Source organism: Mercenaria mercenaria, chromosome 19 (genome assembly GCF_021730395.1).
Source record: "Mercenaria mercenaria strain notata chromosome 19, MADL_Memer_1, whole genome shotgun sequence".
Taxonomy (NCBI): Eukaryota; Metazoa; Mollusca; class Bivalvia; order Venerida; family Veneridae; genus Mercenaria; species Mercenaria mercenaria.
Genome location: NC_069379.1, coordinates 24,770,584 through 24,783,691, shown reverse-complemented (window position 1 = coordinate 24,783,691; position 13,108 = coordinate 24,770,584). Strand labels below are relative to the sequence as shown.

The window sequence follows — 13,108 nt, the reverse complement described above, 5'->3', positions numbered from 1 at the left end:
AGAGAAAGTAATTGAAAATAATCTTTTTAAGTAAGAATAATGAATGGGATGCTTCTTATTTATGTTTAACTAGGAAAGTTCAGTAACAGTGGATTGGAAAATCTTTATTATGAAAGAAATAGCATGACTAGCAAAGCTGGAATCAGTAATAAAATAAAAAATACAAGGGAACTGAGGTAATAATTTCCACATAGCATAATGCAGTTTCTGACTATTTTTAGCTCACCTGTCACAAATTGACAAGGTGAGCTTTTGTGATCGCGTGGCGTCCGTACGTTCTGCGTGCGTGCGTTGTGTGTAAACTTTTGCTTGGACCACTCTAGAGGTCACATTTTTCATGGAACTTTATGAAAGTTGGTCAGAATGTTCATTTGATGAATCTAGGTCAAGTTCGAACTGGTCACGTGCGGTCAAAAACTAGGTCAGTAGGTCTAAAATAGAAAACCTTGTGACCTCTATAGAGCATATTTTTCATGAGATCTTCATGAAAATTGGTGAGAGATGTTTCACCTTGATGATATCAGTCAAATCAAAACTGGGTCACGTGGGCAAAACTAGGTCAGTAGGTACTAAAAATAGCAAAACCTTGTGACCTCTCTAGAGCATATTTCTCAATGGACCTTATGAAATTAGTCAAATGTTCACCTTGAATGATATCTAGGTCCAGTTCGAAACTGGTCATGTTCGTCAAAAACTAGTCAGTAGGTCTAAAAATAGAAAAACCTTGTGACCTCTCTAGGGCCATATTTTCAATGGATCTTCATGAAAATTGGTCAGAATGTTCACCTTGATGATATCTAGTCAAGTTCGAAACTGGTCATGTGCAGTCAAAACTAGGTCAGTTTGTCGAAAACATTGTGACCTCTCTAGAGGCCATATTTCTCAATGGATCTTCATGAAAATTGGTGAGAATGTTCACTTGATGATATCTAGGTAAGATTTGAAACTGGGTTACTTTCGGTCAAAACTAGGTCAGTAGTCTAAAATAGAAAAACCTTGTGATGTCTCTAAGGCCATTTTCCAATGATCTTCATGAAAATTGATCAGAATTTCCTCTTTATGATATCTAGGCCAATTTCGAAACTGGTCACGAGCGTGTCAAAAACTAGGTCAGTAGGTCGAAATAGAAAAACCTTGTGACCTCTCTAGAGGCCATATTTTTCATGAGATCTTCATGAAAATTGGTGAGATGTCACCTTGATGATATCTAGGTCAGATTCAGAAGTGGTCACGTGCCTTCAAAAACTAGGTCATTAGGTCAAATAATAGAAAAAACCTTGTGACCTCTCTAGAGGTCATATTTTTCAATGGATCTTCATGAAAATTGGTCAGAATTTTTTATCTTGATGATATCTAGGTCACATGTGCTCAAAAGCTAGGTCACTATGTCAAATAATAGAAATAACGACGTCGTACTCAGTTCAACACTGGGTCATGTGGGGATAGGTGAGCGATTCAGGACCATCATGGTCCTCTTGTTAACTAAGGGAAGAAGAAAGTCATGATTCATTTGTTTGTACATTGAGATGTTGAATGAATTAATGGAAACCAGAATTTGGCATTAATACATTAATGAAGGAAATGCTCACTTGTGTTTTCTATTAATAAAGACTGGGGCGGACTTTTGATCATAGGCTACTGTTGTATATCAGTGGTTTGATCAGAAATAATTGTACAGATATAATACAGTTGGAACTGATTGTATATAGAGAGTGGTTCCCTGCCGCCAGTTTGTAGAATAGACAGCAAAATTATAGTGATTATGCTTTAAGACCATTTAGGATATATTTTACAAAGTCATGGAGATAAATAAGACATTATAAATTTTATGTTTAAAATAACCTATTGTGAAGTTTATGGAATTTTTTAATTTTGTTTTTAGTAGAAACAACAAACAAAATCAGTGTTTTGTCAGTGTTTTTGAAATTTATCTTGGTATCATTTTAAGCTATTTTGGGACTAATTTAGCAAATTATTTTAGCAGTTTTATTGTTATGAAATGTGTTTCTGTAGTTTTAAAGGTCACTGTACAGGATTTTTTCCTTGAAATAGATCTGTGATTGCAATATATGTTTAAAAAGTTGTTTAGAAGAACAGTGTTGCTATGATAACATCTGTCTGACAATACGTTAAGTAGTAAAAATATATGACAAAATAGTCCATATGAAATTCAAATTTACTGGATAAATCTGTGGCAATCATGAGTGAAATTTGAAAAGAAATGTGTTATATTTAGTTAATGCAATATATTCAATGTTAGGTTAGCTAAATCTTGAAAACTGGGCAGGGACAGTATCAATGGAGTATTAAGTATGCCTAGAGATGAAATGTGATAATTACAAGGGCTTTGATTTAAAAGTTCATTTATAATTCCATCATAACTTCTTTATTGGAATTTTATACAAGTTTCAGTTTTCATTTATCTGTGATTCAGGATTTTCAGGAGAATTAGTTTGAAAATATGTGATGTAAACAATTGGTGTAATTGCTTTGTCAGAAACACTGTGATTCACTGGCTATATATTTCTCGGAAATTAGAATAATTATTATACTTCCTGTGCCAACATGATTGTGGTATAGAATGTTTGCCAGAATTATCATGCTGAGTTTTATATGAACACATATTTATATTCATGGACAAAAGTTATGGAAGTTTACAAGGAAAACTTTAAGAATTTTCAGAAAAGTTTGGATTTAAATAGAGAAATTTTGAACACGCTGAATAAAACGCGGGATAAATTAACACAGACCAAAAACAAGGCTATATGGAGACTCTCCTTTGAGGTAGGTGTATAGATGTATATATTGCCCTGACATGCAGTAAGGTATAAAACTTACCCCCCCCCCCCCCCCCCCCCCCCCCCCCCCCCCACCAGGGCATGCTGCTAAGTGTATATCTCACGCATGAAAAGCCATTGATCTCAATACAGCCTTCTACAATATGGTTCACAGTGCTCTGTAAGCTGAATACTTAAATCAGATTTCAGGTTTACGTTCAGTTCCAAGAGGAGTTGTTCAAGTCTTTGACAATACATCTAAGGTCATTTATCCCCTCAGCCTGTGATTTATCTAGGGTAGCTGTTAAATACCTCTGGAAGTGGTCATCTCCTCCTGTGAATTATGTGGCCCCCCACCCCCCCGCCTCCACCGACATATACCATGTTTCCCGCCCCACTTGTTTTTCTAGCATCCCCCACTTATTTGGAGAGCTAAGTTCATGATACTCACGGTCATGTAATAACAGTTTCTTCGATCTCCTCCACCTGTGATTCATGTAGGGATGCCAAAGTTCTTCTATCTCCTTCACCTGTGATTCATGTAGAGATGCCAACAGTTTCTTTTGATCTCCTTCACCTGTGATTCATGTAGGGATGCCAACAGTTTCTTATGATCTCCTCCACCTTTGATTCATGTAGGGATGCCAACAGTTTCTTATGATCTCCTCCACCTTTGATTCATGTAGGGATGCCAACAGTTTCTTATGATCTCCTTCACCTTTGATTCATGTAGGGATGCCAACAGTTTCTTATGATCTCCTCCACCTTTGATTCATGTAGGGATGCCAACAGTTTCTTATGATCTCCTTCACCTGTGATTCATGTAGGGATGCACTTTGATTCATGTAGGGATGCCAACAGTTTCTTATGATCTCCTTCACCTTTGATTCATGTAGGGATGCCAACAGTTTTTTCTCGTCTCCTCCACCTGTGATTCATGTATGGATGCCAACAGTTTCTTCTGATCTCTTCACCTTGATTTATGTAGGGTAGCCAAAAGTTTCTTCTGATCTCCCCTGATCATAGATGCCACATTCTTATCTCCTCACTGTGATTCATGATGGATGCAACAGTTTCTTATGATCTCCACCTTTGATTCATGTAGGGATGCCAACAGTTTCTTATGATCTCCTTCACCTTTGATTCATGTAGGGATGCCAACAGTTTCTTATGATCTCCTCCACCTTTGATTCATGTAGGGATGCCAACAGTTTCTTATGATCTCCTCACGGATTCATTAGGTGCACTTGATCATGTAGGGATGCCAACAGTTTCTTATGATCTCCTTCACCTGTGATTCATGTAGGGATGCCAACAGTTTCTTTCTGTCTCCTCCACCTGTGATTCATGTAGGATGACTCCTGCCTATACCAGTTGCTAAGTTTCTTCTGATCTCCCACTGTCATGGAGCACAGTTCTGATTTCACTTGATCATGTGGATGCCAACAGTTTCTTCTGATCTCCTCCACCTGTGATTCATGTAGGGATGCCAACAGTTTCTTCTGATCTCCTTCACCTGTGATTCATGTAGGGATGCCAACAGTTTCTTATGATCTCCTTCACCTTTTGATTCATGTAGGGATGCCAACAGTTTCTTATGATCTCCTCCCTTGATCAGTGATGCCACAGTTCTTGATCTTCACTTGATTCAGTGGATGCCAACAGTTTCTTATGATCTCCTCCACCTTTGATTCATGTAGGGATGCCAACAGTTTCTTAATATCTCCTTCACCTGTGATTCATCTAGGGATGCACTTTGATTCATGTAGGGATGCCAACAGTTTCTTATGATCTCCTTCACCTTTGATTCATATAGGGATGCCAACAGTTTCTTATGATATCCTCCACCTTTGATTCATGTAGGGATGCCAACAGTTTCTTCTGATCTCCTCCACCTTTGATTCATGTAGGGATGCCAACAGTTTCTTCTGATCTCCTTCACCCGTGATTCATGTAGGGATGCCAACAGTTTCTCCTGATCTCCTCCACCTTTGGTTCATGTAGGGATGCCAAAAGTTTCTTCTGATCTCCTTCACCTGTGATTCATATAGGGTACCTAACAGTTTCTCCTGATCTCACCCACTTCTGTAATTCATGTAGGAATGCTAACAGTTTCTCCTGATCTCACCCACACTGTGATTTATGTAGGGATGCCAACAGTTTCTTCTGAACTTCTCCAACTGTGATTTATGTGGAGAAGCTATCAGTAACTTCTGGTCTGCTCCACCTTTGATTCATGTAGGAAAGCCAACAGTTACCTCTGATCTTCTCCACCTGTGATTCATATAGGGCAGCTATTAGTTACTTGTGGTCTTCTCCTCGTTTGATTCATGTAGGGAAGCCAACAGTTTTCTCTGAGCTTCTCCACCTGTGATTCATGTAGGACAGCTATTAGTTAATTCTGGTCTCCTCCACCTGTGATTTATGTAGGAAAGCTTCCAGTTCTTTAGCTTGGCTATACAAAGTATATGGAGAGCTATCCTGCTCAACCCTGGCACAGGCGTCTGTTCCGCATCCACACATTAGTTTAAGTTTTGATGCGCTTTTTCTTTATCTCTGTAATCACATGGTGGATTTGCTTCAAATTTTTTCTCTTTTTACGTCAATATCAGGTTTAAGTTTTAATGCACTTTCACTCTATTGCTGTTATTACAGTATTTGTTCCACATCATCATCCACATCATATGACTTTCTTTTTATCTTTTGTTTTACTTGATTGATTTGATTCAAACTAAGAATAGTTGTTCCACATCATCGTCCTTGTCATGTGACACAAGTTCATTAACTCTGGTACAAATATTTCATGAATTATGTCCCCTTTTTACTTAGAATTTCAGTTATTTCCGGTCCCCTCCACTCTGATTTATTTAGGGAAACATTCAGTTACTTTAATCATTGCCTCTATTTATTTATATTGGGAAGCTATCAGTTATTTCTGTTTGTCCCCTCTACTTGAAGTTTACGTGGAGAAGCTGTCATTTAGTTTTGGATAACCTGTTAATACTATTGAGGAATCCAGAAACTAGGATTAAATTAACAGGATGGTAGGAATATGTATATAACTAATATGCACAAACAGTATTACCTCAACATGATAAACATACAACTTCTGTCTATTGTTCCTTGATTCTGTACCTGTAAAATCTATTTGTATACTTTGAGTTTGTTTTACAGAATCTGGTGTAGATGAGCCTTTCAAAACAGTTGAATGAGTTTTGTGCCTTTATCACTCTAGAAGTTTTAGACAGTTTATAATGAAAAAACAGCTTACAAGGCTAAGCAGCTTGTCAACAGTATTTGAATAATTGCTAGAATAAATTAATAATTGATTGTTTCTTCATAATGATAAACAAGTGCTTTTTGTTCTTATTTTTTAAGTAAATAGATTTGTATGTAAATGTTTACTTCAGTAAAGCTACTCCAGAGAGGAAACCATTAACTCTTAATTTCTTAATGTCATCCTGACTCTTGGGTACTGAGTAGATTATTTCCTTGTAAATAATACATATTATACATTTTATATTGAAAAATGATGCACAACACAAGTCATACTCACAAAATTGATGTATGACAGAAAATGTCGATCTGGTGTGTGACAAGAAAACTGAACATACACTGTATCAGATACAATTCATGATACCCTCAGGCACAAAATAAACGAAGGCTGTATTGGACTGGTGCACGACCATCAGTTCATTTGTTGGTCCAAACTATGGCCCAACCACCTTTCCTGGTTCAAAATATTTACCTACAACTGGAGAGCAGTTATAAGAAAATAACATTTACTGTCTAGAGTGAAGACAGAAAGTAACTGTACTATAATATTTACCTGTGTCAGTCTGAAATCCCAATTAAATTCTGATAGAAATCAGCCAATCATCTCAATGTAGCATTTTATTACATGGGTCTGGTCTAAATCAGACATTCTTTAAGAATCAAACAGGTAGAGAATATTGTTATCTATCAACATTAATTCAAACAGTAATAAAATTCTACTAAACAAATTTGCTATGTTCCACCAGTACTGTTTTGATTAATATCAGCATGCTTTTCTTTATAGATGAGAAAGAAATGTTAGTGATTGTAAATAGAAGAGTTTCTTGTTCAGAGCCTCTTGCTTTCCTTACACAGCTGCCTTGGCAGTCAGTTTGTATATTTACTAATAAAGGAAGGATGGTTCTTAATAGCTGTATGGCTTTTCCCCAACAATCTTATCTTGTTATTCATTTCTTGGAACAACTGTTTTCTTTGAGGAGTTCAGTTTGTTTATAGCAAATATTTGCCATTTTTTGCTATCTGCAGCTTAACAAATTTTTCAATCAAAAGTAGTCATTACACTAGTAATGACCATATTAGGAAGAAATAAAGATGTTATATGTTGTGTGAAAACTGTTTCGGTTTTTGTTAGATTTCTATAATTGTTATAGTATTCACAGATCAATTTAAAATGAAATGTTTTAAAAGTTTTGCAAAATCCTTTTGAACCTTTTGCTATTTTTAATCTACTTACAGCCAGTTGATGATGATGATGATGTGGCTTCGGAGAAACATGTAGTCATTGAAAAGGTAGAACCGGAAAAACCAAAGGCCAGTCATGTAAGATACAGCTTTTATGTCCTCGTGCTGAACACCTGATAGTGTTTGAACTGTTTTCTGTATGTCCATAACACCTTATTCAACTTACCCAGTTGAAATAAATATGAAATGACATGTACAAAAATAGTGCTGGGACTTTCATGTCTGATTTGTTTTAGAGTTATTGCCCTTTTTTGGACTTTAAAATGTTACAGCAGTATCAGAGCACTGTGTACTCAATTCCTCCTACAAATATAGGAGAGATAGAAAAACCTTCAGCTCTTCAACCACTTCATAGATGTTCATCAATATTGATCAGAAGCAGTGTTGTAGAATGATCAGCAGAATTTAACAAAAATATATATCTAGAAATAATGTTATGTTACTAATTTGAAAAAAAGTAAATGAAATATTTTAATCGTCAATTGATATCTGATCAGTGAAACAACTTTGCTTGTTATAACTTTTATTGATGACCTGGCTTTTGTTGCTTTCCATTGACAGCTCTTGTTGTTTATTTTAGGAGAAAATGAAGATGGATGACACACAAGAATGGCATGAGGACCCAATACCTGGTATGGGGGCAACAACACAAGATTCGTCTACAGACGAGTCGGACACTGAGAGCGACAGTGAATATACTAAACCTGGTCAGTTTAGACATAGGTTCTTAGCTTATACCAATAATCTTAGCTTATACCAATAATCTTCAGTTGCAAAGTTATGAAATGTTTAGTATTTTAATGTTTTTGTACACCTTTAAATGAGCTGAATGTGGTTTTGCCCTCATCTGTCCAGCACCCTTACCAGTATGTTCACTGAAAAAGTGATACCAAAATCTGCTAGTTGAAGTAGAGGTAAGTATACAGCTAACTTGCCAGAAATACTCCACTCAGTGCAGAAGTTTGTACCAAATCAGTGATTTTCAGAATATAACTATCACTGAAAAACTATAGAATCAGAATATTATACTCATACAGACAACTTTTATATCAATTTTTATGCCCAAATGTATGTGGGGACATATAGCGTTGTTGCTGTCCGTATGTATGTCCATGCATCCGAAATCCTGTGTGTCCAACTCCTCCCACACTATTAGCCTGATTTGCTTTAAATTTTCACAGATGAACAAGCTTGATGTGCAGATGAACATAGACGAAGGAACTTTTGCTGTGGCTATTTTTACCACAGTTATGGCCCTTTGATAGTTTTGCTGTATAGACTGTGGGGAAAAATCATGTGTGTCGAACTCTACAGACAATATTGAAAGGATTTGCTTCAAAATTGCTGTTACTGTTTTTACCACAGTTATGATATTATAAATTTTCATCACTATATTCAGCCTGAGAGAGACAGAGTATGCATATTATAGACAATGAAATACTTGGTATACAGACAGTTTATTCCTGTATTTCACACTAATGTCCCAAGCTTCACAGGCCAAAAAACAAAGACATTTATCTCTTCAGCACGTCCAGACAGCCTCCTGAATGGTGCAAGACGAAAAAAGAAAATTGCTGCAAACAACTTCCTGTCTCCAGACTCCACTGATGACCTTGTGGAAGGTGTTGACGACATTCCAACCCCTGATGACCTTGAAACCCCTAGTGATATAGAAGGGGAGCTTGAATGGGAAGGTAAGAGTTCTGTAGTTATATTATAGTTTTTGTGCCACTTTTAGGAAGGTAAGGGTTCTGTAGAGAGGGAGTTTTTGTCCCACTCTAGTAAAAGAATTTGGTAAACAAAGGCCTGATTTTCCTCATTAACCAAGTTAACATTCATAACTGTTTCAAATGCTTGATTGATTTTGTTCTCATAAATATCACAAACAAACTGAAAATTTGTTCAGTACAAGCATTGCCTGATACATCCTGTCAGCTGTGACAGGATAGCATTCCATTACTTTCTTGGTGAAACATGCAAACTGTTCATTGCAATCTCAAACTGTTTAAACATTTTCTGTGTTTTTGTTAGTAAACATACAGAAGTTTTTCACTTCATCCTTTTAAATTTATGGAAAAGTTCAGCTGTTGACAGTATGTTAATGTCATAGCAATTATGTAGCATCCTGTAATTTTACGTTGTCATCTTGTTTGGAAATATGATAGTCTGCATACCAGCATAAAGGAAATTATAACTTGATCTGCATACAGATATCAGGGAAATGGTTACCACATCTAGTTTATTGCCCCATGTCTGCATTTCAAAATTAGAGAAATGGTTACCACATCTAGTTTATTGCCCCATGTCTTCATTTCAAAATTAGAGAAATTATTACCAAATCCAGTTTACTGCCTCATGTCTGCATTTCAAAATTAGAGAAATGGTTACCACATCAAGTTTATTGCCCCATGTCTGCATTTCAAAATTAGAGAAATGGTTACTACATCAAGTTTATTGCCCACATCCAGTTTATTGCCCCATGTCTGCATTTCAAAATTAGAGAAATGGTTACCACATCTAGTTTATTGCCCGATGTCTGCATTTCAAAATTAGAGAAATGGTTACCACATCAAGTTTACTGCCCCATGTCTGCATTTCAGAATTAGAGAAATTATTACTAAATCCAGTTTACTGCCCCATGTCTGCATTTCAGAATTAGGGAAATGGTTACTACATCTAGTTAGTTGCCCATGTCTGCATTTCAATAATAGGGAAATGGTTACTACATCCAGTTTGCTGTCCCATGTCTACATTTCAATAATAGGGAAATTGTTACTAATCCAGTTTGGTACCCCTAATCTGCATTTTAATATAAGGAAATTGGTTCCTACATCAAATTTGGTGCCCATGTTCTGCATTTCAGCATTAAGGAAATGATTACTAAATCCAGTTTACTGCCCCATGTCTGCATTTCAAAATTAGGGAAATATTAACTACATTCATTTAGTTGCTCATGTCTTCATTTCTATATTAGGGAAATGGTTACTACATCCAGTTAGTTTCCCATGTCTGCATTTTAATATTAGGGAAATGGTTACGTCATCCAGTTTGCTGTCCTTGTCTGCATTTTAATAATAGGGAAATGGTTACTACATTCAGTTATTTGCCCATGCCAGCATTTAAGGGAACTGTTACTAACATCCAGTTTATGCCATGTCTACATTTCAAATTAGGAAATGTTAACTAATCCATTTAGTCCCTATTCTTGCATTTCATATTAGGGAAATGGTTACTAATCCAGTTTAGTTTCCCATGTCTGCATTTTTAGGGAAATTGGTACTACATCCAGTTTGCTGCCCATGTCTGAATTTCAAAATTAGGGAAATGGTAACTACATCCAGTTAGTTGCCCATGTCTGCATTTTAATATTAGGGAAATTGTTACTGCATCCAGTTTGCTGTCCATGTCTGCATTTCAATAATAGGGAAATTGTTACTACATCCAGTTTGCTGCCCTTGTCTGCATTTCAATATTAGGGAAATTGTTACTACAGCTAGTTAGTTGCCCATGTCTGAATTTCAGTATTAGGGAAATGGTTACTACATCCAGTTTGCTGTCCATGTCTGCATTTCAATATTAAGGAAATTGTTACTACATCCAGTTTGCTGTCCATGTCTGCATTTCAATAATAGGGAAATTGTTACTACATCCAGTTTGCTGCCTTGTCTGTATTTCAATAATAGGGAAATTGTTACTACATCCAGTTTGCTGTCCTTGTCTGCATTTCAGTAATAGGGAAATGGTTACTACATCCAGTTTGCTGTCCATGTCTGCATTTGTTATTACATCTAGTTTGCTGCCCTCGTCTGCATTTCAGTAATAGGGAAATGGTTACTACATCCAGTTTATTGTGCTTGTTCTGTAATCAAACATTAGGGAAATAGTTACTACATCCAGTTTGCTTTCACGGATCTGTATTCCAACTTCAGGGAAATGCTTGCAGCTCTTTTTAAGGATTTTCTACAGTTGAAATAAATGTCTATAGATGTAATAGTTAAATTGATGTATTTACTGAGGTAAAATAAGCTTAGTTTGGGATACATGTTGATCATAGTCACTGTTTTGTGCAATGCGGATGGAGAGGAGACAGGTTGGGTATAGCACAAGATAAACATTTCTAGAGCAGACTTAACCAAGTCTCATGGTTGTTGAATGAAATAAATTAGAACTTTCTGTAGAGATTCTAGCTTATCAATGTTCTTCATGAAAAAGTGCAACCAAACTAGTTGTATCAGTCAAGTCTGTTCAATACATGTAACAGTTTATAGCAGGCTTGCATTTCTCCTAGTAAAAGTTGAGATAATGGCAGAATTCTCTAAACAAAAACTTTAATCACTGTAATAATATATGTTTAATGATATAAACTTTGATTTTTTCCTCAGCACCTGGGCCAGGTAAAACTTTTAAGCATTTACCATAATGTCAGTAATATATACACTGTACCTGCACATTTTTCCATTGATAACAAATCTGTGTCTAGTTTGTTAGCTTTGATAAATTCAAAGATGAAAAATTTAGGAGTCTGTCTTTTTAGCTCACCAATCACTTGGTGACAAGGTGAGCTTTTGTGATCGCCCGTCGTCTGTCCGTCATCCGTCCAGCCACAATTTTTTGTGAACACAGTAGAGACCACATTTTGCAATCAATTTTAATCAAACTTGCACACAACTTGTATTGGCATAATATCTCAGTTTCTTTCAAAAACTGGCCAGATTCCTTTACGGGTTCTAGAGTTATGGCACATTAAGGGGCCAAAATTTGCTATTTTTGGCCCGTGAACATGATAGAGACCACATTTTGCTATTGATTTTAATCAAACCTTTCAGCCATATAGTTTCATTTATGCTTTGATTTGATACAAACTTGCACAGAATGTTTTTCTTGATGATCTCAAGGCCATGTTGGAAACTGGGTCATGTGGGGTCAAAAACTTGGTCAGCAGGTCAAAACAAAGGAAAAGCTTTTAACAATCTAGAGACCACTTATATGATCCTATCTTTATGAAACTTGGTCATAATGTTTATCTTGATTAAGACCCTATCTTCATGAAGCTTGGTCAGAATGTTTATCTTGATGATTCCTAGGCCAAGTTTAACAGGTGAGCGATATAGGGTCAACATGACCCTCTTGTCAAATGTTTAGGGCAGTGGTGTCTTGTATTTACACCAGTGTTCAACATAATACTACACGGGGAGTTTTTAAGTTAATTTAAAAATGATTTCTTTTACAAGTTTGCTTTGTAATAAGTGAGCAGTACAAAGGTGTGGAATTGATTAGAGACACTATGGTACATACAGTGCTTACACCATAATCTGCAATCTGGATGTGGGTTTTGCCAACATGTTGGGATAGAGAAATAATGTTTGAATGATATAAGACCTTCCAAAAAAATCCATTGACTAAATCTAAAGAATTGACAAACACATTTGCAGAATCAAAGTTTAGATTGATTGGGGTCACATTGACATAGTCTGGACATAATTAAGGGGTCCAAATAGAGTGAAGACTTTAGTAGGGAAAAGCTGATAATGAAATACACATTTCAACAAAACAGGTATAGGGTAAAACAAATAAGTAAAGTAGAGACAAAGAAAATACAAAATACATGTGCATTTTAGGGACTTTTTTCAAATGTGAATGTTTTGAAAAGGGCAGTTAGCATTGCTAGTACTACCCTGTCTGTGGGAAATGGGTTTGTGTAGTAACCAAGTTGTATAGATGCTTTGAGGGAATTGCTTTGGTACTGAGTATAGGTTTCTGCTTTTTTACATCACAGATATTCACTGTTCCTTTCACATAATGTATTTCCCAGA

The 13,108-nt window shown here is 36.1% G+C and overlaps 1 protein-coding gene across 4 annotated transcripts in view; it reads left to right on the top strand.

Annotated features, from left to right (window-relative positions):
- LOC123542835 (uncharacterized) overlaps positions 1 to 13,108 on the top strand; it is a 220,215-nt gene that overhangs the window by 166,578 nt on the left and 40,529 nt on the right. For 3 of the 4 annotated variants that reach the window (XR_008368678.1, XM_053531771.1, XM_053531769.1), the window contains 4 exons: positions 7,290 to 7,373; positions 7,876 to 8,002; positions 8,822 to 8,989; positions 11,678 to 11,689. Coding sequence is in view for 3 of the 4 variants with exons in the window: in XM_053531771.1 (XP_053387746.1) it covers positions 7,290 to 7,373; positions 7,876 to 8,002; positions 8,822 to 8,989; positions 11,678 to 11,689 (391 nt within the window). In the remaining variant the exon portion in view is untranslated. The remainder of the gene's footprint in view (positions 1 to 7,289; positions 7,374 to 7,875; positions 8,003 to 8,821; positions 8,990 to 11,677; positions 11,690 to 13,108) is intronic. The other variant, XM_053531770.1, reaches the window with a different exon arrangement.